At 46.1% G+C, this 26,579-nt stretch overlaps 1 protein-coding gene across 1 annotated transcript in view; it reads right to left on the bottom strand.

The window, feature by feature from the left end:
- The window catches only part of Jarid2 (jumonji and AT-rich interaction domain containing 2), a 239,718-nt gene extending 215,587 nt beyond the window's left edge, over positions 1–24,131 (bottom strand). Inside the window, exon 1 of the mRNA XM_042678520.1 lies at positions 23,454–24,131. Coding sequence (XP_042534454.1) covers positions 23,454–23,498 — 45 coding nt within the window. The 5' untranslated portion in view covers positions 23,499–24,131. The remainder of the gene's footprint in view (positions 1–23,453) is intronic.
- Positions 24,132–26,579: the final 2,448 nt, after the last annotated feature.

Here is a 26,579-nt window from a genome sequence, read left to right as displayed (position 1 = left end):
AGCCTTCCTTTATGTGGCCCCCCCCCCCCATCTCCCCAGGCCTCCCCAACAGTCACTCTGCCACAACTGGATAATGGAAAGAAGCTTAACAGGGAGGTAGCAACCATTTTCTTCCTACTAAAATGAAGTCCTGGAGTTAAGCTGCACTCTTAAGAAGGAAATGACAATCACTTTGGCAAATGAACTTTTTTATTTTCTAGAAGCAGCAGCAAGATAACCACAGCAGTGAACAGTTAAAAGTTCAAAGATGAGTTTTTCAGTTGTGTTTGGAAAGCAATCAAGAAACTCTAGCTCTACACTTGTACAAAAAGCTAATTTAGGTCAAATATTACATGTATTTACTAAGTGATGATTAGAGTGATTTTCCAGAGGGGAAAAAAGGCAGCAGCCACCCCCTCTCATCACCATTTCTAGTAAACAGGCAGTTCTGGAGTGTACCATTATCATCCACCATCCATTCCCACTTCAGAAGTGGCATATATCTCAGCTTTTCATGTTCTTCTATTAGCAGAGCAGGTAGGCTCTCAGCAAGATCCCTAGTAATGATGAAACATCACGTGAACTGGATTTGAAGGGGTGGGTGGGGAAGACCAAGATTGTCCTTCATAGTGCAAAACCGTATTATGGCTTGGCATAGTCAAACAGAAAATTCACTCCATTCCCCCACAATATGTGGAGTCTGTCTTCACTGTACTATAATTTGAATCTTGATTGTGTGTGTGTGTGTGTGTGTGTGTGTGTGTGTGTGTGTGTGTGTGTGTGTGTGCGCGCGCGCACACATGTGCCCGTAATGAGGCTTGAACTGAGGACCTTGCATTCTCCCTTACCTTTTGTGCTGAGGGCTGGCCACACATCTACTTCTGGCTTTTTTGCTGGTTAAGTGGAGATGAGTCTCTTGAAGTTTCTGCCCAGGTTGGCCTTGAACCTCAGATCTCAGCCTTCTAAATAGTTATGACTCCTGATTTTGAAGAACGACTTTTGTACCTAGCATGTCCTTCAGATCCCACCCAACTTTCTCGGCACTTTCTGTTGCCTACAACCAGCTGGTTGGCATTCTGGCTGTTTTCAGTGGCTGCCGACAGTCAGGGCCTCTTAGTCCCTCTCTTGCCCCCCTAAACCCTTACCACCACTCCACCATAGCCATACCCACACCAGGAAGACCTCTACACTATCCCACTTAGCAAAAGTGAAGGCAATGCTGTTACACATTAGCTACTGCTGAGCTGCTCTCCTAATGATTGGCTTTTTGCCAGAAGTGGGGAGTGAAGTCAGGAGACAAGAAGAACACTCCAGGAAGTCCCAACATCTCTGTGGACGATGGTTTATGTTCAGGCCATTGAATTTACCAGTTGTTTCTTCCCACAGGCAAAAGGGACAAGTTTTGTCATCCAGCAAGCTATAACATGTCCATACTCTCTTTCACAGCAGCTAAAAGAAAGCAAAACTGAGAAGGAAAAGCCTCCAACACAGAGGAGTAAGCTAGGTGCTGGTGGCTCAGGGCTGTAATCCTAGCTACTCAGGAGGCTGAGATCTGAGGATAGCAGTTTCAAGGCAGGCCAGGCAGAAAAGTCCCCATGAGACTCTCATCTCCAATTAACCACTCAAGGGGCTGGGAAGGTGGCTCAGTGGTAGGGTGTTTGTCTTACATGCATGGGGCCCTGGATTCAATTCCTCAGCACCACATAAGCAGAAAAAGCCAGAAGTGGTGCCATAGCTCAAGTGGTAGAGGGCTAGCTGAAGAGCTCAGGGACAGCACCCAGGCCGAGTTCAGGCCCCAGGACCGACAAAACAAAACAAAATAAAAATTAACCACTCAAAAACTGGAAGTGGCTCTGTGGCTCAAGTAGTAGAGCCAGAGCCTTGGGCACAAAGAGGCTCAGGGGCAACACCCAGGCCCTGAGTTCAAGGCCCACAACAGACAAAATAAAATAAAACACCTATTCTTAAATCTGCTAGGATGTGCAGCCCATTATACAATGGGTAACATTAAAAATTCAAGTCTGGGCCCCAGGGATCTTCCTGGACACTCAGCTGGTAAGCTGTTGGAGGGATAATTATAGAAGATTACCCAGATAGTTGTTGGAATACTGTGCTTGGTGGGGAGGAGTACAAAGGTTTGAACACAGGGCCTCATCTTTACTAGGCAAGCACTCTACCACAAGGTATGTTCTAGGCAGTCTCCTAGAGTTGTAAGGAGACACTGACATAAACACACTCACAGGGTAACTTCAAACATTGACTGTATAGAACTTTCAAACCAACACACTCGTTTCAAAATAACTCCAAAGCAGAAGGTTTGGTTTGGGGGGGGGGGGAGGGGGGGATTAAAAAAAAATCTCCAAACCCAAAATACATCACAAACACCCTAGCAGGGAGAAACAAACTGCTAAGGAGAAACAATGACCATGAAACTTTTTTTACTTATGAGGCAGTACCAATTAGTACTCCCCGCCAGGGGAAGAGGAAGTTTTCTGTTTGCTACTCTTCCTTTTTCTGTTAACTGAGAGCCAGAGACAGACAGACAAATAGACAGACAGACAAATTAGACACACTGACCAACAGAGAGAGAGACAGACAGACAGACAGACAGGGAGGGAGGGAGGGAGGGAAGGAAACAGAAAGTGACTTCAGAGACAGACACAGAGGGACACACATAGAAGGTGTTAAGAAAATAAAGCTGAGACTGGTATTTTTATTTGCTCTCCACTGTAAATTCACTGCAATTGAAGAGGCAAAGGAAGTTTGTCAGAGACCATCCTAAAGGCAAGAAGATGTAAGGGTCCTCAAACTGGCCAATTTGCACACTACCACATAGAAATCATCCGGCTCATTTGTCCTCCTGGGCTCCACACACTTCCAAGGGTAAGGAATCATGGAAAGCCCACATGAGGGATAGAGGTGATCAGTACTGACCTTTCATTTGGAACCCCTGAGCCTCATGCCATCTTTCTTATGAATACAGGGAAGTGTTTTGGGGCCTTTCCAGCTGGGAAGAAGGAAGCACAATTAATTCATCCCAGTTGGCTAAGAACTCTATCTCCACTCTTACAGGATGTATGTAACTAGCCACCACCCACACTCACCAACTTCCATAAGGCAATACTTTTGCGAGGACCCCAGAGTTGAGGAGCGGTCTAGAAATACATCAGACTATGAAAGGGGGAACAGAGCACTAGTTTGGCATGTGTGAGGCCCTGGGTTTCCATACTCACCACGGGGGTGGGAAAAATCAGTAGTGGTGAGCTTGAGCAGGGAGTAGTGGTATACACTTATAATCCCAGCACCCAGACGGTGGAGGCACAAGGTGTGTTCTGTGTGTTCCGGCCGAAGCTTCATAGAGTTCCAGCTCAGCCTGGACTCCAAAGGGAAACTCTGTCTCAACCAACACAAAACCAAAACAGTAATAATGAAGGGGTGCTGGAACAATTCTACACTATCCTGTGAAAGACCATGGATCACAGTTGCAGATTCCTACTAACGCAGACCTAGAGGTGCAACCACAGAAGCACCACAACCTGGAAGAAAAGGTCAACTTTCTCCCTTACAGTGTTAAGACCAATGTGATCTGTCAGGTGGATCTTTCAGGAGTCAAGAAGTAGCTGTGTAACTTTTGTATTCAAGGGAGAGAGCAATTCCCAAAGCAATGATGTCACTTCACAAAACAATCTTAGACAAATCTGGATCGTTATTGCTCAGCTAATACCTATTTGGAGCTGTGAGAATCATTAAAGCTTTGAAACTCAATTATAAAACTTTAAATAACTGCCTTTGAATATAAAAAAGGATACAAACCTAAGTGTGGGGTGCAGAACTAAAAGGACAAGAACCTAGTGTTCCAACTACACATCACAGCAGACTAGAGCCATAACCGTTTAAAGACATGGGCTGGGCTGGGCTGGGCTGGATGCGGCCAACATTACAAGGACAACCAACTGGTCCTGTTCCTTAGTCTTGTGCTTTTAAAGGGCAGACGATGTGCCAACTATTTTAAAGCTCCAACACACTAATTCTGTAAACAATAATGGCTACAGCCTGCACACTGCGCACTGGAATGGATTCCTCAACTTGGCCTCATCACTTATGCAGCTGATGAAACAAACACTGACAGCTTTTTTGCATTTGTAAAGGCCCCACAGCAGCTGTGGTGATCCCACCATAGAGCAATGAATTAAGCCTGAAACCCAGCTGGGTCTGAACAGAAGCCTTTTTTGCACAATACAGCAAGACTATCATTGTTAACCTAGGCATTATTGGGAAATATTCTGCATTACATTATAGGGCAGTTCTAACTCAATTCTTAAAATTAGCTCTAATAAGCAATTTTAATTTTAGTAGGAGGGTTGCAGCGTTTGCTTTTGAAATTGCACGAGTATGTGTGTAGGTTATAGGTACACCACACAAAAGCAGACCCACAGAACACACAATTTTTAGTTAAACAATGTCAAGTTTAAAATATTAACTCCTTAAATACATACAACACATGCACGCAGGCACGCATACACCTATAGCTAACTTCTAAATTGCATATTCAACCTAATAAATCCTTGGTTATGTGGTCGATACAGAGAAAACATGAAATATAACAATAGTCTGTCAGGGCTCCTGTTAGGTAAGCCTGAGCTCTGGAGTTAATTTGGAACAGAAACACGCTTTAAAAAAAAAAAAAAAGAAAAACTGGAGTGTGTAAAAAGAATGGTTCACACGCATCAGGTAAAGAACTTTTTGACAGTGAACTTGAGCTCTATGTTATAAATATGGTTCCAAAAGCAGACAGACACTTTGATGTTTGGCTTCCTATCACTAGAAACCCTGGGGAACAGGCATGAACATGACCCCCAAAGTGTGCCCCATTCACCCTTCACTTCTCAAAGTGCTTCCCCACACCACGGGGCCACGTGCCCATTACAATCACCACCATGCCTTGTGCTCCCTCTGTGAACACTTAAAAGTGTGTAAAAATTATCTGACTCCAATGAGAGACCATATCAACAATTTTGCACCAACTCAAGGAGAATAAATCTGTTACATCAACAATATCAAAAGAAAAGCGGGATACCAAGGGCTCATGCCTGTAATCCTAGCTCCTCAAGAGGCTGAGATCTGAGGATTGTAGATGGAAGCCAGCCCAGCCAAGTTCATGAGCCTCTTATCTCTAATTAAGCACCAAAAAGCTGAAAGAGGAAGAAAGAAAGAAAGAAGGAGGGAGGGAGGGAGGGAGGGAAGGAAGGAAGGAAGGAAGGAAGAAGGAAGGAGAGAGAGAGAGAGAGAGAGAGGGAGGGAGGGAGGCTGGGAAGGTGGCTCAGTGGTAGAGCGCTTGCCTTGCATGGCTGAGGCCCTGGGTTGATTCCTCAGCACCACATAAGCAAAAAGAAAAAAGCCGGAAGTGGCGCTGTGGCTCAAGTGGTAGAGCGCTAGCCTTGAGCTGAAGAGCTGAGGGACAATGCCCAGGCCCAGAGTTCAGGCCCCATGACCGGACCCCAAAAAAAAAAAAAGAAAGAGAAAGAGAGAGAGAAGGAAAGAAGGGAAGAAAGAAGGGAGGGAAGAAAGAAGGGAAGGAAGAAAGAAGGAAGGGAAGGAAGAAAGACAGACTCAGAGACAGTGCCCAGGCCCTGAGTTCAAGCCCAGGACTGGCACCAAAAAAGTCACAATCCCTTTTCCTTGAAAAAACTACCATTTCTTTTTCTGATTTAACAGGCTTAGAAGAAATAAGAAAAATAAGGGAGGGCTGGGAAGGTGGCTCAGTGGTAGAGTGCTCGCCTTGCATGCATGAGGCCCTGGGTTCAATTCCTCAGCATCACATAAGCAGAAAAAGCCGGAAGTGGGTGCTGTGGCTCAAGTGGTAGAGCGCTAGCCATGAGCTGAAGAGGAAGAGCTGAGGGATAGTGCCCAGGCCCAGAGTTCAGGCCCCACAACCGACCAAAAAAAATAATAAGGGAGCAAGCATCTCTACATAAACAGTCATCTTAAATTCAGTCTTTTTTAACAAAGAATGTTAACATACAATCAAACACAATGTTAAGCCTGAAGGGGCAAACACTTAAGGAAGGAAAGTCCCTCCTCTATGAAAAAAATCATGTATATAAAGGAGCTAGAACCTGGGAAAGCAAATGCTATGTATGAAAAAACTCACTGAAGACCCCCAAAACTACAGCCATTGAATACTTGAGCATCCTTAAACAGTTAGTCATCAGAAATAAAATCTGAAGTCCCACCCCTAAGCAAGTGCAATGTATGGTTGTTTATAGCACAGACATGTGAATAGTCACAGTTTGCAAAAGAGCAGAGGAAAACCAGGTGCCAGTGGCTCACACCTGTAATGCTAGCTACTCAAGAGGCTGAGACCTGAGGCTCACAGTTCAAAGCCAGGCCAGAGAGACTCTTATCTCCAATTAGCTATTCAAAAACTGGAAGAAGAGTTGTGGCTCAAAGTGGTAGAACACTAGCCTTGAGCAAAACAGAGACAGTGTCCAGGCCCTGAGTTCAAGCCAAACTGACCAAAAAAAAAGAAAAGAAAAGAAAAGGAAAGGGAAGGAGGGAAGGAAGGAAGGAAGGAAGAAAGGAAGGAAGGAAGGAAGGAAGGAAGGAAGGAAGGAAGGAAGGAAGGAAGGAAGGAAGGAAGGAAGGAAGGAAGGAAGGAAGGAAGGAAGGAAGGAAGGAAGGAAAACGCAGAGGAAATAAGACTATGTGGCTGGATGAGCAATGACAATGATGCAGTGAGGAAACTAAGAACTCACCCACACACACACACATAAAGACAAGACCCCCACAAGTAGAGGGCCCAGTGGAATGCTCTGCTGAATTGAACTCCTGAATCTCAGGAGTTACAAGCTGAAATAGTCTGACTACAGTAAATTTAGTCAAGAATGAGTACATGAATGCATGTCTAACCTGAGGTATGTCAAGACAAATGCAAACATATCCGATGCAAAAACTTGCACCGGAACATGCACAATCAGAAAAGGATGAGTACAATCCAAATGTCCAACGGCTGACAAATGGATAAGCAACATGTGGTATAACCATGCAAGGCTATGATTAGGCCGTTAAAGAGAATTAAATACTAATACCTGCTTCAGGATAGTCTTTCTGGGATTCATCTGTGTTACACAAAAGAAGTGAGACATAAAAGGCCACGTGTTGTATGGTTTCATTCTGGTGAAATATCCAGAACAAGCAAACCCTCAGAGACAGAAAGATTAGTGGCTGCCAGAAGTTTTGGGATGTGGGGTGAAGGAGGAAGTGACTGCCACTGGTGTGGAGTTTCTTTTTGGAGTGATGAAAATGTTCTAAAACTGATCATGGTGATGGTGGCACAACTCTAAGAATATACTAAAAACCACATAACTGCTTAAAAAAAGACGTCATATTCACATCCAAAATTACATAGGGAAAGACTGAGATGCCCAAAAGGCGTCTTGATTTAAACTACTGGTAACAAGCCAAAAGAAAACCAGACTGTCAAGAGAACTGGAATAAGCTGGAAATCTAAAAGAATTACAAAGAAAGGGTGAGGGAGTGATTTTTTTTTTCCCCTGAAGGTAAAGCAACCAAATGCCAGCTATATTTTAAGTGTGCTGTAGGAGCAAGCACCCATGGCTCACATCTCTAATCCTAGCTGCTCGGGAGGCTGAGGAGGCTGGTTCAAAGACAAGTAGGGCAGAAAAGGGGTAAAAAGGGGGCAGAAAAATCCACTTGTACCTCCAATTAACTCCCCCCCCCCAAAAAAAAAGAAAGCTGGATTGGTGGCCTGTATCAAATGGTAGCAATCCAGCCACAAGAAGAAGGAAAAAAAAAAAAAAAAAATCAAGGGAAGGCTCTAGGTCCAAAACAAAACAAAAAACTATGAAACCCAGAGGCAGTGGCACACCTCAATCACAGCCACTAGCAAGGCTAAAGTGGGATGATCACCCCAGTCCAAGAGTTTGAAGAGTAGCCTACGTATGATGGTGACATCCAGCTTCATAAAGTGCTATGAAAGGTGACCTGCAACTTAGGCTATTACCCTTTTACTATTATCTATGCTAAATGTAAAGTGCTGAATTCAACTCACTTCGTAGAGCACTTGCCTAATATGCATGAGGTCCTGGATCCAAATCCCAGTACTGTCTCCCCCCAAAAAATAAAGTTGAAGAGGCTTATCTGACATTTATAAATACAGTTATTTGGTGTTAGTGCTTTTTTCTGACAAGTCCCTTAAATTAGCTTCAAAGGACCATCCAGAATTCATAAATTGGGTAGGAAAAAAAGTCAGTAGGGGACTCCAAAAGCAGTACTACTTATCAGCTCTAGAAATCTTTTATCATGCAGCGCAGAGGATTTTTTGCTGTCCACGGCAGAAAAGAAAGCAACCAGGAACCACATTCCTTGAAAGAGAAAATTCTCCAAGGCCTTCGTGGACCATTTATAATGCCTGTCCACAGAAACAAGTTGTTATGCCTGGGCAAGGTGACACCTCCTGTTCTTTATTGGGATGACCTCCATGTACAAAGGGGAAAAAAAGGGACACTCTCTTACAATAGGTACTATTAACGTCCTCATTTGTATTAAACAACTGTAAGCAAACACTGTTTGGCTGTAAAAGCTTTGCAAGTCAAAGATAATGGCCTTCCTGGGTAAACTGACTGTTCTTTATAATCACCATTATTTATACTCCCAAGAGGCTTTGCCTACTGCTCCAATAAATTCTGCAAAGAAACAACATGACAACTTCAGCAAGTCTCCAGGAAGGAGGAAAGAAAAAAAAGGCTGGTTGAATAGAAAATCTGTTTCATCCTGAGCTATGTCAGTGATGGGATTCTGATGGCATCACTTAATTAGAGCCAGGAGAAAAATGAGAAGAATAAAAATAAGATGAAAATAAAAACACTTTAACTTCAGATTTTTCCAAGTCAGACCCATCTTCCACACACCTCCCAATGCTCCCTTACCTTGCTAAGACCAAAAAGCCAATTTGATTAGCATATTTAGAGTATTAATTTATCCTAAGTGCAGTAGTATAAAGTTTTTTTCTCATGTCAATATAATACAAAGCTCTGAAAGATCTTATTTTTACAGGGGTACCTGAAAAACATCCACGGTAACTGGGTGCTGGTGACTCACATCTATAATTCTAGCTATCAAGCACAGTCTGAAGCCAGCCCAGGTTGGAAAGTCTATGAGACTCGTCTCCAATTAACTACTAAAGAGCCAGAGATAGAGCTGTTCTGGCTCAAGTAAGTGGTAGAGTGCCAGTCTTGAGGGGGGAAAAAATAAGCTCAAGAATAGTGCCCAGGCCTTGAGTTCAAGCCTCAGGACCAGCAAAAAATTTAAATAAATATATAAACAGGGTATTTATAATGAGTTGGACAGTGGGCAGTGGAGGGAGAGGAGGGGAATAGAATGAAAAAAAGTATTCCTTGACCTCTTCAACTGAGACTTGGCCCATGACTTATATATGTCCAGAGCCCAGATTCTGGGATACTAGCAAGTAAATATGTTCTTTATTTAAGGAGGTTTCCTTTCACTCTGTAAGCCACCTTTCAGATTCCAACTAAGTGAAAACCACAATGGTCTGGAATCCTAACAGTTTTCAGGATTACAATACAGAATGAGTATTTGAAAACATTTTAAAGACACAGAACACCAGCTCACGCAGTAAACTGCACCAATCTCTCCTTCCAAAGTAACAGGAGTTCATAAGTTCATTATTAAATCCAGACTTTTCCTGGCCCCCTGCACTGTGGGGAAAACAAGTGATAAACTATATTGGCATTTAAGTAGAAATATGATCTCTGCCACTTGAGGATGTATAATCACCACTGGGGATTATTTTCATGCATCTTTAAAGTTCTTCCAGATTAAAAGCTCTGTCAGAGTGTCAATACTAATGCTATTTAGTAAAACTCAACCTTTAATTAAAGATTTAAGTCAAATTTCCAAGTTGAAACAAAACAAGAACTAAACACTGCTGATTTAGAAAGGACAATTGCCCCTATTTTAATCTGGTTGTCCTTTTTATGTACTGAGGAACAACTTTCCTCAGATCAAAGGAAAAATTCTTTGGATGAGAACACACATGTCTGCAAATCCATTTTGGAAAAGTGTGATATACATAAAATAGATCCTTCTATAAATAAATACATACACACACAGACACACACACATATATGAATATTGTATGGTGGTGGCACATACCTATGATCCCAGCACTAGATGTATGAAGAGCAAGTTCTGAGCCAGCCTAGGATATACAGCAGGAGCCTATCTCCAAAAAAAGGAGGTGAGAAAGGGGGGAGAGGGGGAGAGAAGGGGAGTATCCCAATGAAAAGACTCAAGAGAAAAGTAAGGAGAGCTGAATGTAAAGCAAAAAGCACAGCAAAAATAATTTGGTTCATTAATAAGATGGTGTGTCCTTGTTCTTCATCTTCCAACCCCTAGAGCTTACTTGCTACACTGCAATGAACTCTTGCTAGAGTCCTAAGAAACATTTCATGATCCTCAAAATATTAAGAGACCAAGTCACTATGCATCTAACAAAGGGCAAGTAGCCTTTGCCACTCAGAATCATCAGTCTAAAAAGAAGTCAGGCGGCCTATGTGCAGAGGCCAAATTGTGTGATGTCACAGCTCCAGCAAAATGCAAGACAATATAACCAAAGCCCTCCAAGGCAGATGAAAACCATGTGCTACCAATTTAACTGGGAGCGCAGACCATGACTCCTTATTAAATGCCTTCCATTCACATTGGCTCTTTCATCCTCCAACATCAAGACATTATTACAAGCTGAAAATAGAACAAACGGAGCTTTAGTGTTCTGGGCAGCATAAGAATGGGAAAGGGGGCAATTTGGGTAAAACCAATAAGCATTAAATTCCACATCATTTCTAAACACAAATCTTGACTGGAAAATGGGAAAAGCATGCAAAGTCCACCCAAAAGTACTCCACACAAAAAAGGAATGCTGCTTGTAAGCCACTCTGTGATACTACCTCATCCTTGTAAACTAGGGGGACAAAGAGATGGAACATTTGAATCTACCTCCTCTAAATGACCTTCAGAAAGGAAACCCAGATATATAATTCTCCCCATGTCACAGCATGGTGGTTAACATGTCTGTAATCCCAATACTTGGGAGGCAGAGGCAGGAAAATTTCCAATTGGATGGAGAGCGGCCTGGACAAACAGTGAGACCTTGTTTCAAAAACAAATGAACAGCTGTGAAGGTGGCTCAGTGGTAGAGTACTTGTATGCGTGAGGCCCTGGGTTCCATTCCTCAGCACCACATAAGCAGAAAAAGCTCAAGTGGTAGAGCACTAACCTTGAGCTGAAGAGCTGAGAGACAGCGCCCAGGCCCAGAGTTCAGGCCCACAACCCAAGGGCCAGTGGCTCGTGCTTGTAGTATCTAGCTATTCAGGAGCCTGAGATCTGAGGATCATGGTTCAAAGCCAGCCCCAACAGGAAACTCTGGGAGACTCTTATCTCTGACAAACTAATTTTTTTTTTTGGGGGGGGGTCTGGTGTGGGGCCTGAACTCTGGGCCTGGGCGCTGTCCCTCAGCTCTTTAGCTCAAGGCAAGCGCTCTACCACTTGAGCCACAGTGCCACTTCCAGCTTTCTTTTCCCTGCTTATGTGGTGCTGAGGAATGGAACCCAGGGCCTCACGCATACAAGGCAAGTGCTCTACCACTGAGCCACCTTCCCAGCCCTGACAAACTAATTTTTTTAAAAAGCCGGAAGTGGTGCTGTGGCTCAAGTGGTAGAGCACTCACCTTTAGCAAAAGAAGCTCAGGGACAGTGCCCAGGCCCAGAGTTCAAGTCCCAGGAACAACAAAAAAGAAAGAAAGAAAAATGAACAAAGAAAACAGAAAGGAAAAGGAAGAAAATTTTAGGCGAGGGGCTGGGAAGGTGGCTCAGTGGTAGAGCGCTTGCCTTGTATGCCTGAGGCCGTGGGTTCGATTCCTCAGCACTACATAAGAAAAAAGCCGGAAGTGGCGCTGTGGCTCAAGTGCTAGAGCGTTAGCCTTGAGCTGAAGAGCTGAGGGACAGCGCCCAGGCCCAGAGTTCAAGCCCCATGACCAGACCCAAAAAAAGAAAAAGAAAATTTTAGGCGAAACAAAGTTATTTACTAGAGATCACTGACATGCAAATTGAACCAAGATTGTCAACTTCAGTTTGACCCCAAAGCCAAAGTTCTCTTTCCAGAGTTTTGGATCCTTCCTTTAGAGGAGGAGGACAATATCATAATTTCAAATTCTAAAACAATGCTAGGCCATGGTTAGCAACCAAATCACCATCAGCTCTGTTGCTAACTACTTGAGCCATCTTCCAACCCAAAGCCCAGAGAGAACTTGGTTGATGGTACAAAGCCCAACTCAAAAACAGGGCTGACAGTACATGTACAATGTGATACTAGGTCAGCTATATTACTTAACTATGTCCAATATCCTCACAAAGAAAAGAATCTCATAAATGCAAAAAATACACAATAACACCAACTCTGTTTCCCTTTACTACGACAAGCCCTTCCGACTAATAGCACATGGTGTTCTTAGAGTAATTTTGTTTTACAAAATGCTTTCGCATATCTTATCTCATTTAGTTCTAAATGCCCTGGGAGAGGACAAGGAAAGAAAATAGAAACTTAAATAAAACTCAACTGACATCTTTACTACTCCTTACAAGGGCCTGTATTGGTTTTAAAAGCCAACAAACAAACAAACCCACTAGCCTAACAAGCACTATGGGTGGAACTATAAATTAGTGGAGCCTCTCTCCCAGAAAGCAATGTGGTAAGAGAGATCAAAAGGGAAACACAGGTACTTCTGAGCTGGTAATTCCACACTGAGGAATTTGGAGTTAAGTGCAAAAAGATACATACAAAGCAAGCTGCACAATACATCATTTTGTACAACAGCCCTAAACCTGTGGAAAAGCCATCAAGTGGGGACAGGTCAAATGAAGTATATGTCGCTGAGTGCCTCGTAACCATTAAGGATTATTGTATTTTGATAACTGAGGTAAAATACAAATGCAGAATCAGGTAATGAGGCTGTATATCTACAAGTAAAGGAATATCCAGTATGCCATTTCAATCATTTTTTTTTAATCTTCGAGTACTTGTCTGATTGGAATGAGTTCATATGAAGCAAAAAAACCATTTCCCAAAGGAAAAAATGCTATTGGCTTACAATTAGGGGTGGGGATTACATATGAATTTTATTTCTCCATAAAAATAAATCAATCACTGCAGTTACCATGGATAACTAGGAAAGCACCTGGAAGGAAGCATGACACAAAGAACTGTCCAAAGACAGGAAGAAAGAAAGCCTTCTACTGTATCTGGGAGTAGATTTCATGCCTCAGCTGTCGCTGATAAACTGTGAGACCTGTGATCAATCTTCATACCATACAAGGGTTCCCAGATATAAAATGAAGGAGTCTGAAATGCTGATTAGTTAACTCTATCTTGATCTACTAGATCCATTCACTCCCACTGCAAAGTAGTAATTATATACTCTACTAGAAGCTTTCATCCCAATAAATATTTCTTTCTTGACTGTATACTATGGGCTGGATATTAATGCTGACCCACAATGATTCATAAAATTCAGCCCAACTTTTTTAAGGTCAACAGCATGAAAAACATCTCCACAAATATCTCTAGCACCCAAAGGTAGAACCCAGAAATAAAGACAAAGATTTAAGCCCTGCCTGGTTGAGGGAAAGGGGAGACAGGCTATTTGCAAGACTTCTAAGGGGTACAGCGGCTTCTCAAGAAATAACATTGGCTGAGTGAGTAAAGGCCAGGAACTTGCAAAGCTAAAGGAACTGGGCTCAGCTCAAACTTGGGAGTATGTAAAGTGGACGGGGGCAAAACAAGCCCAGAACAGATCAAGAAGGGAGTTTTATGCTGTGCTAAGAAAAATTTGAGTTTACACTTGATCCTGAAAGCCACAAAGAGCCACTAACAGATCACACTCAGTCAGATTTTCCATGTCAAGCATCACTCCTTAAAGATCACTTTAAAATACTGGCTGGGAATGTGGCTTGGTGGTAGAGTGTTTGCCTAGCATGCACCAAGTACTGAGTTTGATTCCTCAGAACCACATAAGCAGAAAAAAGCTGAAGTAGCACTGTGGCTCTAGTGGCAGAGTGCTAGACTTGAGGAAAAGAAGCTCAGGGACAGCGCCCAGGCGCTGAGTTCAAGCCCTAGGACTGACACATACAAAAAAAGCTTTGGTTTAACATATTTGTGCACGGATTCAGCACCATTCTAATCTAAACAAATTCTTTCTAATCCACCACCTAGACATGTTTAGGAATCAAGTAGTAGCTGACACAGCAAACATCCAACAACCAACTGAAGGAGAGAAGAAAGAGAGGTGATTACATCACCTTTTAATCTTTAAAGCCTTGAAATCCCAAAATGGATCTGTTACTTGCTTTTGAAATCACTGGATTCATTTATTTCTGAGTCAGCTAGGAAAGCTGACAGCAGGCCTGATGTCTCCAAGTTGGTGATTTCCAACTGTGTAATAATACCTTGAGCAGTATGCAGTTTACAAAGTGCTTTCACATCAAAAAATCTCTCTGGCTCTCCCAGCAACATGCCTGTGAGGTACAAAGAACAAGTTCTCCAGATATGTATTTTGCCCAGGGTAACACAACCAGTTCAACAGAAAGCCAAACCTGAACTCAGTGCTTATTCCTAACCTTACCCATTAAGGCACAAGTGCCCTGAATAATTAGCATTCCCTGTCCAACACCAGTGGCTCACACCTATAATCCTAGCTACTTAGGAGGCTGAGATCTGAGGATTGTGGTTCAAGGCCACTACTGGCAATAAATTCTCTGAGTCTCTTCAATTAACCACCAAAAAAGCAGGAAGTAAAGCTGTGACTCAAGCAGTGCAGTGCTAACACCGAGCGAAAACAAGTGTCCAGGCCCTGAGTTCAAGCCATGCACAAAATTTAAAAATTAAAAAAGTTAAAGCACAAATCTGAGGCATTTCATGGCCAAACCCATGAATTATTTTAATATGCCATACATAAAAAGCTAAAAAATAAAAACTGCTGCTTAACAGAATAAGCATTTATTCAGTTCCCTTCTGTAAGCCCGTGAAATAAATGCAAGAAACACATGCCCAGTCCTAATCCCTTCTCATTTCCTCCTGGCACCTGTTTCTACCCCCACAGGCACCTAACACTTCAACAGCTGGCAGAAATGAAAACCAAGAGATAATACACTCAAGCATTATGGACTAAGACCCTACAAAAAATAGTGGTTAGGAAATAACAGGGCAAGAACCACCCAGATTTGAAGAAAAGAGGCAATAAAATAGATGCCAAAAGGACTCCCACACACTTGGCCAACTTGGTCATCAGCTTCCTGGACTGCTGCCATGGAAGCCATACAGAGGGTCATCTGACTCTCTTATCTGACAAGACAAGCTTTATCTTCTCACTGTTCCTCAACCCCCAAAAAGCTTAGTACATCCTTCTAATGCCACCACTTGAGACTCAGACAAAGGGACCATGAGTAAGTGCAGTCCATCTGGACTATACAAGATCTTGCCTCAAAAAAAAAAAATTGAAGTTGCTGGAAAAATCTCACTTGTAATTGAAAACAATAGGATTTGAGGGGAGCATCTTATTGGAAGTACAGAGAAGCAAAATTCCAGCATAGATTTTGTTAGCCTTCTAGGATTCATGTGATATCGTATAACCATATCACAGTGCTCACTAAGCTTCCTCTTTATGAGCAGTAGAGCTTGACAGGCCCACAAAATTAGAACCTAAAATACAATCTAGGCCTTTTAGGTAACATCAGCTCTCAAGAACAGCTCAAGAACTATCAGTAGGGTTTCTCTTCTCTCCTCAGTCATAATCCTTATGACTATGTGAGTAATTAATATAACATTCCCATTACTCAATCTGGCTCATTAACACATCTGGCTAGTCTTTGTTTAATGGATGGCTGAGCCTCAGAAGAAGACATAGGGCAAATGACTTCTTCCCAGTACCCCACGTCTCCTAAGCAGCGAAGTCAGGAACGATAAAAGTACAAGAAAACATACCAAAGTTACTTGCAGTTCCTGGAAGCATGGAGAACTTCTCCTGCCCACACGGGTTCTCGGGTACACCCAAAACTGTAATGGGGCAACTATAAAAAATGCAGAGCAAAAAACAGCCAGTTCCAATTGGTACTGAGACCTCTTCTTTCAGTGATGACTCAAAGAGATGGACAGCCGGAAACAAGAGGTTAGCTCCACCAACTGGTGCTTTACAAAACAACCCAATAAGCAAGCACCAGAAACTGACACACTCCTTGTTCTTGGAAACTGACAAAAATCACCTTCACTCGTTCAACTTTCTCAAGCAGGCCTCTCCAAAGCTGACAAAAAAAGCCCCTTTATTTCTGACCTTCTCACTCCCTTGAGGCCACACAGCTCAGTCATTTCACCTAATTAATATGAACTGCAAAGCAAGGGAAGAAAGTCTTTAATCATATTGGCCTTGTTTTTCTCTTCCGTAAAATGGACACAAAAGTCCCTTTTCTCATGTGAACTTGCTATGGAAACCATTAACGTGGGTGTTTACTCCAGAACTGACTGAGTTTTTCTCCTCACAAGCTTTTTTTTTTTTTTTTGGCCAGTCATGGGGCTTGAACTCAATGCCTGGGCACTGTCCCTAAGCTTCTTTTACTCAAGGATAGCACTCTACCACTTGAGCCACAGCACCACTTCTGGCTTTTGCTGTTTATTTGGTACCAAGGAACTGAACCCAGGGCTCATATATGCTAGGCAAGCATTTCTATTATTTTTTTTTTGTCGGTCGTGGGGCTTGAACTCTAGGCCTGGGCGCTGTCCCTCAGCTCTTCAGCTCAAGGCAAGCGCTCTACCACTTGAGCTACACCGCCACTTCCGGTTTTCTGGTGGTTTATTGGAGATAGGAGTCTCACGGTCTCTCCTGCCCGGGCTGGCTTTGAACCGCGATCCTCAGATCTCAGCCTCCTGAGTAGCTAGGATTACAGGCGTGAGCCACCAGCGCCCAGCTAAGCATTTCTATTATTAAGCCACATCCTCAGCCCCTTGTCACAAGCTTTCAAGGGTGTTACATGGCCATCTAAAAGCAAATTATATATCATTGGTTTACGTATGTAATCCTAGGTTCTCAGGAAGTTAAGCTGTGAGAGGTTCACAGTCAGGCAGAGCAGGAAACTCCACAAGACTTTTATCTCTAATTAACCACCAAAAGAAGCTAGAAGTGGAGCAGTGGCTCAAGTAGTAGGAGGCTAGCCTTGAGAAAAACAACTCAGGGACAGCACCCAGGACAAGCATAAAATAAAGACAAATTGTAGCTGGGCATTGGTGGCTCACACTTTAATCCTAACTATTCAGGAGGTTAAGATCTGAAGATCCTGGTTCAAAGCCAGACTGGAGGAAAGCATATGAGACTCTTATCTTCAACTAACCACCAAAAAGCCAGAAATGGACCTGTGGCTCAAGTGGTCAAGCACGGTTTTGGAGCAGAAAAATCTGAAGGAGAGGGGCTGGGAAGGTGGCTCAGTAGTAGAGTGCTTGCCTCGCATGCATGAGACCCTGGGTTCAATTCCTCAGCACCACATAGGCACAGGAGTGCCAGTCATGGGGCTTGAACTCAAGGGCCTGGATGCTGTCCCTGGGCTGCTTTTTGTTAAAACTCTTCCACTCGAGCCACAGCTCCACTTCAGTTTTGTTTTGTTTGGTAGTTTAGTGGAGATAAGAGTCTCACAGAGCTGGGGGTTGGTGGCTCATGCTTGTAATCCTAGCTACTCAGGAGGCTGAGATCTGAGGATAGTTGTTCAAAGCCAGTCCAGGCAGGAAAGTCTGTGAGACTCTTATTGCCAATAAACCACTAGAAAACTGGAAGTGGTGCTGTGGCTCAAGTGGTAGAGCTCTAGCCTTGAGCTGATGGCCAGCACCCAGGCTCAGAGTTCAAGCCCCACAACTGACAAAAAAAAAGCCTCACAGGGCCTGGGAATGTGACTCAGTGATAGAATGCCTGCCTGGCAAGCATGAAGCCTGGGTTTGATTCTTCAGTACCAGCTAAGCAGAAAAAGCCTAAATGACACTGGCTCAAGTGGTAGAGTGCTAGTCTTGAGCAAAAGCAGCTCAGGGACAGTACCCTGGCCCTGAGTTCAAGCCCCAGAACTGGCAAAAAAAAAAAAAGTCTCATGCTTTCCTGTCTTGTTTGTCTTCAAACCATAATCCTCAGATCTCATACTCCAGAGTACCTAAGATTACAGTAGCCCAGCACAACTATACCTCTTCTAACATAGTCATGGCCTTATTTCTCAGTATGGTCTTATAGAGTTGTCCACATAATGCTTTTTTGTTGAGGAGGGAGTTTAGATATAAGTAAAGTTAGGGTCTTAAAAGGGAATGAATGCTCAGAGTCTCCAGAACTAGGGAAAAGGCAAAGACTTACAAAAAAGTATGTGGAGACCTCACATCATCTTATAAACACACAGCCTACATTACATCTAACCTAACAGCTCCCCCATCTCTTCTTTTTTAAGTAACTGCCTAGTTTTTAACAAGTCTTCCCCAAAACATGCAACTCAAAAGTTTTCATAGAAACCAAAGTCTTTTCACACTCGTTTGAAGGTTTACATAATATTTAATTATAATTACAATAATAAGCCCAACTGGAATAACCAGATTTGGGAACAAACAACTGACACTTGGCAAGCTTTCTGGGAGTGAGCCAAAGGGGACAGAAGCACATCCCAGATCGGCCCACTGGCCAGAAGCTGTAGTATAGGTCAGAACATTCTACACCCAAGGGCAAGGACACTGAGTAGGTAAAAGGTGCTTGGGAGAGCTGATATTCCTAGGGGAAACTCAGACCAGTAATATTGGAGGACTGCAATAAGGCAGTCCAAATTTCTAATAAAAACAGTCCTTGTATGATCAAGATCAAGGACAAGCCACAAGATGAAAATACTCCAAGTTAGCCTTTTTACAAGTGTTTATATACCAGGCTTAGTATGACTTTCCCTTGTCTTGTTTTTTTTTAAGTTTTATTTTATTGTAAGGGTGATGTACAGAGGGGTTACAGTTACATAAGGTAATGAGTACATTTCTTTTTTGGGGGTCCGGTCGTGGGGCCTGAACTCTGGGCCTGGGCGCTGTCCCTCAGCTCTTCAGCTCAAGGCTAGCGCTCTACCACTTGAGCCACAGTGCCACTTCCAGCTTTTTTCTTTTTGCTTATGTGGTGCTGAGGAATTGAACCCAGGGACTCAGGCATGCAAGGCAAGCGCTCTACCACTGAGCTACCTTCCCAGCCCCATGAGTACATTTCTTGTCAAACACTGTTAATCCCTCCCTCATTTTCTCCCATTTTCCCTTCCACTCCCTTGTCTTCTTTGAAAGGACAAAAAAAAAAAGAAGGAAGGAAGGAAGAAGATAGTTCTGTGAATGTATACCAGACACCACTTACATACTCCAGAAGTTTTTCTCATTCTGAAGGAGAAAAGTTCCAATAACCTTTGAACCCACTGTGTGTGTGTGTGTGTGTGTGTGTGTGTGTGTCCTGGTGTGTGTGTGTCCTGGTGTGTGTGTGTGTCCTGGTGTGTGTGTGTGTCCTGGTCCTGGGGCGTGAACTCAGGGCCTGGGCACTGTCCCTGAGATTTGATCTCAAGGCTAGTGCTCTACCATTTGAGCCTTCAGCTTCGCTTCTGGCTTTTTGGTAGTCCAGAGTCTCATGGACTTTCCTGCCCAGGCTGGCTTCAAACCACCATCCTCACTTCTCAGCCTCCTGAGTAGCTAGAATTAGAAAGTGTAAGCCACAGAAGCTTGGCTTCATGCTGTACTGCCTGGCTTCATGCTGTACTTTTAAGAAAGGAAAACTAGAACCTTAAAACTTATTACACTTGAGGGGTACAAATTCTAGTTGAGTTGTCCTAGAAATCAAACTAGTAGTTTGTTTTAGGGCTAAAGGCATGAAACCAAATCTTCATGTAGCAATGTCTCAAGCTCATACCAGCTATCAAGCTAAGACCAAATGATTGTAAAGCCTGCTACCCCCACTAAGAAAACATCCACTGAACAAAACATGCAACTGGTTTACTGTCCAAGAGGATTGGGGCTCTAAAAGGCAAGTGTTTCTAGTTATTTAAGGTATTGTAGTGGGAGTCCTGCCCAGCACAATTAAGACAGGATTATATTGCAATTTATGGGCTTCCCAAGGATGTCATTTAATAAGAAATACAGCGATCATGCCTCCCAACGCCTGCCATCTACAATCACACCCTCAAATGCTGTTTTGCTAAGGCAATAAACGACATGGCAACTCGACAAGCGTCTAAAGCTTTTGAGACCAATTGTACCGAGCATACTGCCTTGCACCAGCTCAATAACGCCACTTTCCATATAAAGTACACTGTCTTTACATCTCCTACCCACACGATCAGTGACTTCATACGTTTCAGTGACTTAGTAAAGTGATAAAAGCAGCTATTAATTTTTCCATTTTACCCAAAAGTGAAAAACTCAAGAGTGTGAACCATTCGTTCTCATGTTGAGACCAACTAAGTAAGCCCAGAGCAGCTAGAGACCCAAGGAACTTCTAAGTACAAGATTGCTTTTTTCTCCAGCGCCCCAAAATATACTCTATAGGCAAAGTTCTGGCACAACAAGAGGGGAGCACCCCACTCATGATAGTGTCTTCCAGAAAGAGCAACAGCTGTTGCTGTGCATCATCACCCTAAAGAGCACCCCTGACACATCCTTGCCAAGACACACTCCAGAGTGACAAAGTGGCTGAATCCCCAACACCGTCCTCCCACAGGCGAGCTTCCCCTAAAGGCAAGTTTCCTACGTTTTCATTAGCATTTGGTTTGGAGACCACAGTTAAGTCATGCAATCACGGGAGTAATGCAACACCACCAGGAGACCTGGAATTCAGGAAGCGAAAACATTCCTGCAGAAAGGAGGCGCCGGCGCCCCGTCCCCAGCCCCCCCTCCGTGGCATGCAAACCAGGTATCCCGGTACTCTGGAGGGGAGCAAAAGCTCGCCAGCGCTCACCTGGACCGACCTGCGGCATTCCAAGGCTGAAGGCAGAAACCGAGAGCTTCTTCCCCTTCCTCCGCCTCCTCCTCCTCCTCGGCCTCCTCCACCTCCCCCCACGCAGCAGGGTTCCGCAGCAGCCCGGGCTCGCGTTCCACGCCCTCCTCCCACCGCAGCCCCACGGTGCCTGGAACCTCCCGCCCGACTTTTGACGTCACCGAGGGGAAGGTTCCACCCGGGCCCGTCCCTTTGTGACGTCACAATGACAACAGAACGCGGCCGGGAGCGGCCGAGAACCCCGCGCGGCGGGGGGCGGAGGGAGGGGAGGCGGGCGGGGGCGCCGGCGCGCGGCGGGGGAAGGACCCGGGTGCGGGGAGGGGGCGCGCTGACGTCTCGCCGGCTTAACCTGTTGCTCTCGCGGCTGCGGCGGAGCCGGCGGGCGGGGCGGCAGGGAGCCCACAGGGCCGCCGCCATGCTCGGCGGTGCGCGCGGAGGCGGAGGGAGGGACGGGACCCCCGCGGCCAGCCGGGCGCCCCGCGCCCCTTTCCCCCGGCCTGCCCCACGCGCGGGATCGCCACTCCCCAAAGCCCCAGGCCCTGCAGGCCGCACCGCCTCCGCGCCCCACCCACTCGCCTGGCAGCCCCGCGGAGCCGGCTCCGGGACACCCGGCGGTCCTGCCCGGAGTCCGCCCCCTACAGGCCGCACGCACGCGCGCCCGCCCGGCCCCGGCCCCGGCCCCGGCCCTGCTCGCCCGGGTCCCCGCGCACCCTCCCCGCGGCAGCCGGCCCCAGCACGGCAGGCACACCGGCTCCGCTCCCGCAGCGATAACTCGAGCTCTGCCTTCCGCCGGCCGCTGCCAGCTAGAGGCTGGCGGGCCGAGCGTCCCAACTCGACCGGATCCTCCGGCCACCAGCTGGGGGCGGGGAGGGGGAGAGAATAGGGGTGCGAGGGACACCCCAAGCTGCTCTTTAACTTAGGTCCGGGATGGGAGGGGGACGGTTCTTGTCCAAGTTCTATCCCAGCTGCTTTGTGGCTGCCTCAGGGACGGACGTGCCCCGGGAAGACGTCCACGCTCCCAGGCAAGGCTGTCTCCGTGCAGTTGCTACAGCCCGAGTTTAAACTCGTCCTTTGCATCCCATCCAGCCCTCTGCAATGCGGATGTATTTTAAATTCTTAAATTCTTCGCGGAACAGCTTTGTAAGTTGAGCTTGATTATTTAGCCTCGCATTTCTTTCATAGTTGAAGTTTACGGGTCTAGATTATGATCAGCCCTCCAGAAGAGGCGTTCAGCTTTTCTATTAAATATAGATCATTTTTTTCTTTATATACCACTGCCCCGAAGGCCATCTCCCATTACACACTTCATATCCATTAGAAAGAGAAAAATTAACACCAATTTGTGGACTCGACTTAAATAAAACTTTCCTGTAACGCTGCATTATTCCTTCCTGTGGCCTTCTTCTGAAAAATTGAGTTCATTGCTTTCAAGCACGCAGCTAATCACGGACCACTCGGGTGCCTATTTGGTTAATCCCTCAGACCCCTTCTTTACTCCCTCCCCCCCAACTTAAAAAAAAACACTACACACACGCAAAACAAAAACACTCCCCATGCCAATCAAAATGTAGCTGTAGTATGCATAAAACAAATTGAACTATTCTAAACCATTTAAATCTCTGTATGATCTCCCAATTTCAGAAGCCCTAATAGAACATTATTTGTAGTCACATTCCACATTCATTTACTTAACTACAGCCAAATATGTATGCTTTTCACCTAAAACTAGAAACCAAAATTTAAAAAAAAAATCTGCCTCATTATTTAAAAGTCAATCCCAACAAATGCATTCGCTGTAACATGACTCCCAACTGGGTTAGGCTGAAAACCAGATAAGCCAAGCAAGACAACCACATACATTAAATTTGATGTGCCAATGTAAAGATCGCCATAATCGGACGCTGGATTGCAACTTAAAAGGCTTCCACACACATGCCATACCTAACCTTCCAAACAACATTAACCGATAATAATAATAACAGGCTCATTTGTATGCAACGTGCAATATGTGACCAAATCCGCCCGAGAATGCAGTTTTTAGTTACATTACCGCAGCCCCCCCCCCTCCACCCCACCCCAAGCTCCACCAAAATCCCTTGCCTTTCATCTGAAACTAGATTATGGTTGTGTCATTCGAGGTCAATTTATTCACTAATATGTCTACACCAATCGGGTTGTTGTTTTTTTTTTTTCGACCAAACTAGGCAGACACGACTTTGCCAGAAAAGCCCTCTTTCCGAAAAGAAAGCAGCAGCCTTATCGGACGCTCTGTTTAAAACCCCGGGGCTGCAGAATTATGTATAAACTTGACATTCACAGCCATTGCTTAAAACTGCAAGTCAAAGGATGTGTTGTGAGGGGCACTTACGTATTTCTTCTGAATGATATTCCTCTTGGGTCTTTCCTTGCTCATTCTGAGATCCAAACGCTGATTGTAGGAGGGGACAATTGCTTCATGAATTTAAAGCCGTCAGAAATTTACAAAAAAATATCCTGGTGGTTTTTATTGTTGGTGGTGGTGGTGGTGGTGGTTGATCTTGTAATCCGACTTTTCTTCCTCGTTCCCCCAAAAGCCAGATTCGCCTTGAAATAAATCCGAAATCGGCCAGGGGAAAGAAAAAAAAAAAAAAAAAGAAAGAGAGAGAGAGAGAGCCGAAGACGAACGAAGCAAACAACAACAACAACAAAAATCACTTTAGTAAAACATTCATCATGGAAAATTTCCCCCGAAACACACACCACACAAAAAAGAAAAAGAAAAAAAAAACCGACGCCCTGCACTTCCCCCCTCTTTCCTCCAAAAACTACATCAGCGGAACGTGAAGGTCCTCAGTGTCGGATCCGTAGTTACATCTTGGAGCAGAAAAGGGAAAGATAAATACAAAATGTGGGAAGTCACGTTCGTGCTGCAGCGGCGGTGCGAGCACCAGAGTCAACTCCAGCGGCGGCGGCGGCGGCGGCGGCGGCGGCGGCAGCACCACAGCGAGGGCTCGCCGAGTCTCTTTTTTCCGAGCCCCCTAACCAATGAGAGGGAGGCTATCCAGCCCAACTTTAAATGGACTCTGCTTTTATACAAGTTAGGGCTCCTCGGGTAATTCCTCGCCGCACGCCAGCCGAAAACTCCCACAGCTAAACCACCGCGCGCCTGCCTAATCCGCACCCAACGCCCCGAGCCCAGTTCCAGGGAACCCCCCACAGCCCGGTCGACTCAACTCCCGAGAGACTTGGCGAACCCTCCCCCCCTCCCCACACGCCCCTCCTAGGCAGGCGCTCAGGAGTAGCTCCCACGCCGAGCCCAGGCGTGAAATTGAGAGAGGCTCCCTAGCTCAATGCATGGCACGCTCGGTCGCTCCACCTCAACCCCTTTCCTCAGCTTGCCGCTCACCCCACAGCAGTCACATGCGAGCCCCAACCCACAGTCTTTACATCTTACCTGCAGCGGGACAGTTCGGAACCAGTGCCCCCAGGACGCCTGGCTCCGGGGAGAGCCGCCTATTCCCGGGGCACCTCAGAATGGTCCCCTTGATCTTCTGGAAGTTGTAGTCCCCCGACTACAAAATGGCTATGGCCACGGGATGTCGGAACTACAACTCCCAGCATGCCCCGCGCGGCTTGTCACTCAACTCTCCTCCCTCCTCTTCTCTGCCCCCCCACCCCTCCTCCTTCCCACTGCCGGCCCTGCCAACAAACGCTTGGACGTGTCCCGCGTGCGACACCGCTCGAGGCTGGCTCGGGATTGGCCCGTGGAGCGTGTGGTCCGCGAGCGAGGAACTCCCCACGCCAGCCCGGCCCCCTCCCCCGGCGGCGTTGGCGGCGGCCACTCCGACCCCGCGTGCCCCGCCCCCACCCGCGGCGCGAACCGCCTGTGGAATCGAGGAATCGCGCGCGCGCGCGCGCGCGCGCGCCGCCAGAGGAGGGGGGGGCGGGACACCAGGCTTCCCCTAGGAAGGCCTCGGAGCGTGGCGGCGCGGGGGGCGGTGTAGGCGAGGGTGGGGGTTGGAGACCGTCCTAAGCAAAACTGGGCCACGCACCAAGAGGAATCATCGGTGCGAACTCGCGGATCGGCGGCGCCTGCTGCTCCCGCCGAGCCGCCGGTGTCACCTCAGGACAGCGCCGGGCGTCGTCGCCCCGGGCGTGCGGCGCGAGGCCGAGGTGGTCCGAGGTCACCGCGCCCCTGCAGCCGCTCACGTCCGTCCTGCGCCGTCGCCCTTCCCTCGGGTCCTCCTCCACGCGCGGGGCGGCCGCGGGGCCCGGCCACCCACCACCCCCCGCCCCGGCTCGGCACGCGGCCCCGCGGTCACCCGCGAGCGCGGCTCCGCCCTGCGGGCCGCAGGGGCGACGCTGGTGGCCCAGAAGTGAAGCCCCGGGCGGCCCTTGCGAGCAGCTCTGCTTGCACAGGGCTGCTATTATGTTGGCCTGGGGTGCCCCGATTTAGATGAAAATATGGAGACTGAACCAGCCAGCCCCACCGACACACGCAAACCGCAGGGAAGCATCTCGAACTCGGGGCGCCCGGAACGCCAACCGCGTGCTCCCCGGGCCTGCCTGCCTCTTACCTGTCCAGGGGGGTGGGGGCCCCCACCCCTCGTCTTACCTGCCCTGGGCGACCCCCCCCCCAACTCCGTCTTACCTGCCCCAGCCCCCGCCCTCCCGCTCCCCGCCAAGTGCGCAGGCTCCGCCGTTGCCGGTCGCTCCGTGGGCCTTCACCTTATGAATAACTTTGTTAAGGCTCTCACCGACAGTCTGCATTGGTAATTGCCTGGACGCGGGGAGGGGGGGGGGGCGGGGGGGAGGATTTGTTTTTAAACAGGACTTTTAGGGAAGTCATAATTTTTAAATAATCCGTCAGGCTAACCTCAGAATAAAACGAAAAAAAAGGAGGCAACCCTCCTGGGTTCCGTGTGCAGACTGATTTTATGCTTCCTATTCCTTACTGTCTGCTTGCTTGAAAAGTATGCGCCCTTCAGGAACCCATCAGTGCTCGGGAGAGTTCATCGTGGTGTCTAGAAAGGTCTAAAGCTGTAGTTACCAGCCCTGGATTCAGATCGCACTTTGACCATTTTCAGAAAGGTAAGCCTAGCAATTTCCTCATCTGCAAAGTACTGCCCCAGACCTTACTGGGAGCATTACATAACCTAGTTTAGAACCACGCAAGTGATTAGAAGCTTTCAGACGACGGAAAAAAGCCTTTTTAAAAAGCCTTTTCGTTGCTACTTTACCTTTTCAGAAAATCTGAATGTATTCTAAAATTTTAAAAATGTTTATTTTATAAACTGAAAAAAGTCTTATCCAAAATACAGAAAACTTCTTCACTATTTTACTACTGACAAAGCTCAGTAGATTTCATTTTATAGTAGAGTTTGGGCCACCCAAGTGATTTTATTAGTTAGCTTTCCACAAGGTGTTTTCAAAAGCCTTTGTGATTATGACTAGTCTGCTAAGGGTGTGGGCTTTGCCACATTGTTATGATTCTGAATAGCTTTTTGTAAGTTGG

This window comes from Dipodomys spectabilis, unplaced genomic scaffold (assembly GCF_019054845.1).
Source record: "Dipodomys spectabilis isolate Male_0828 unplaced genomic scaffold, ASM1905484v1 ptg000045l, whole genome shotgun sequence".
NCBI lineage: Eukaryota > Metazoa > Chordata > Mammalia > Rodentia > Heteromyidae > Dipodomys > Dipodomys spectabilis.
Note: the sequence above shows the minus strand (reverse complement) of the source record. Positions and strands in the feature narration are given on the sequence as shown.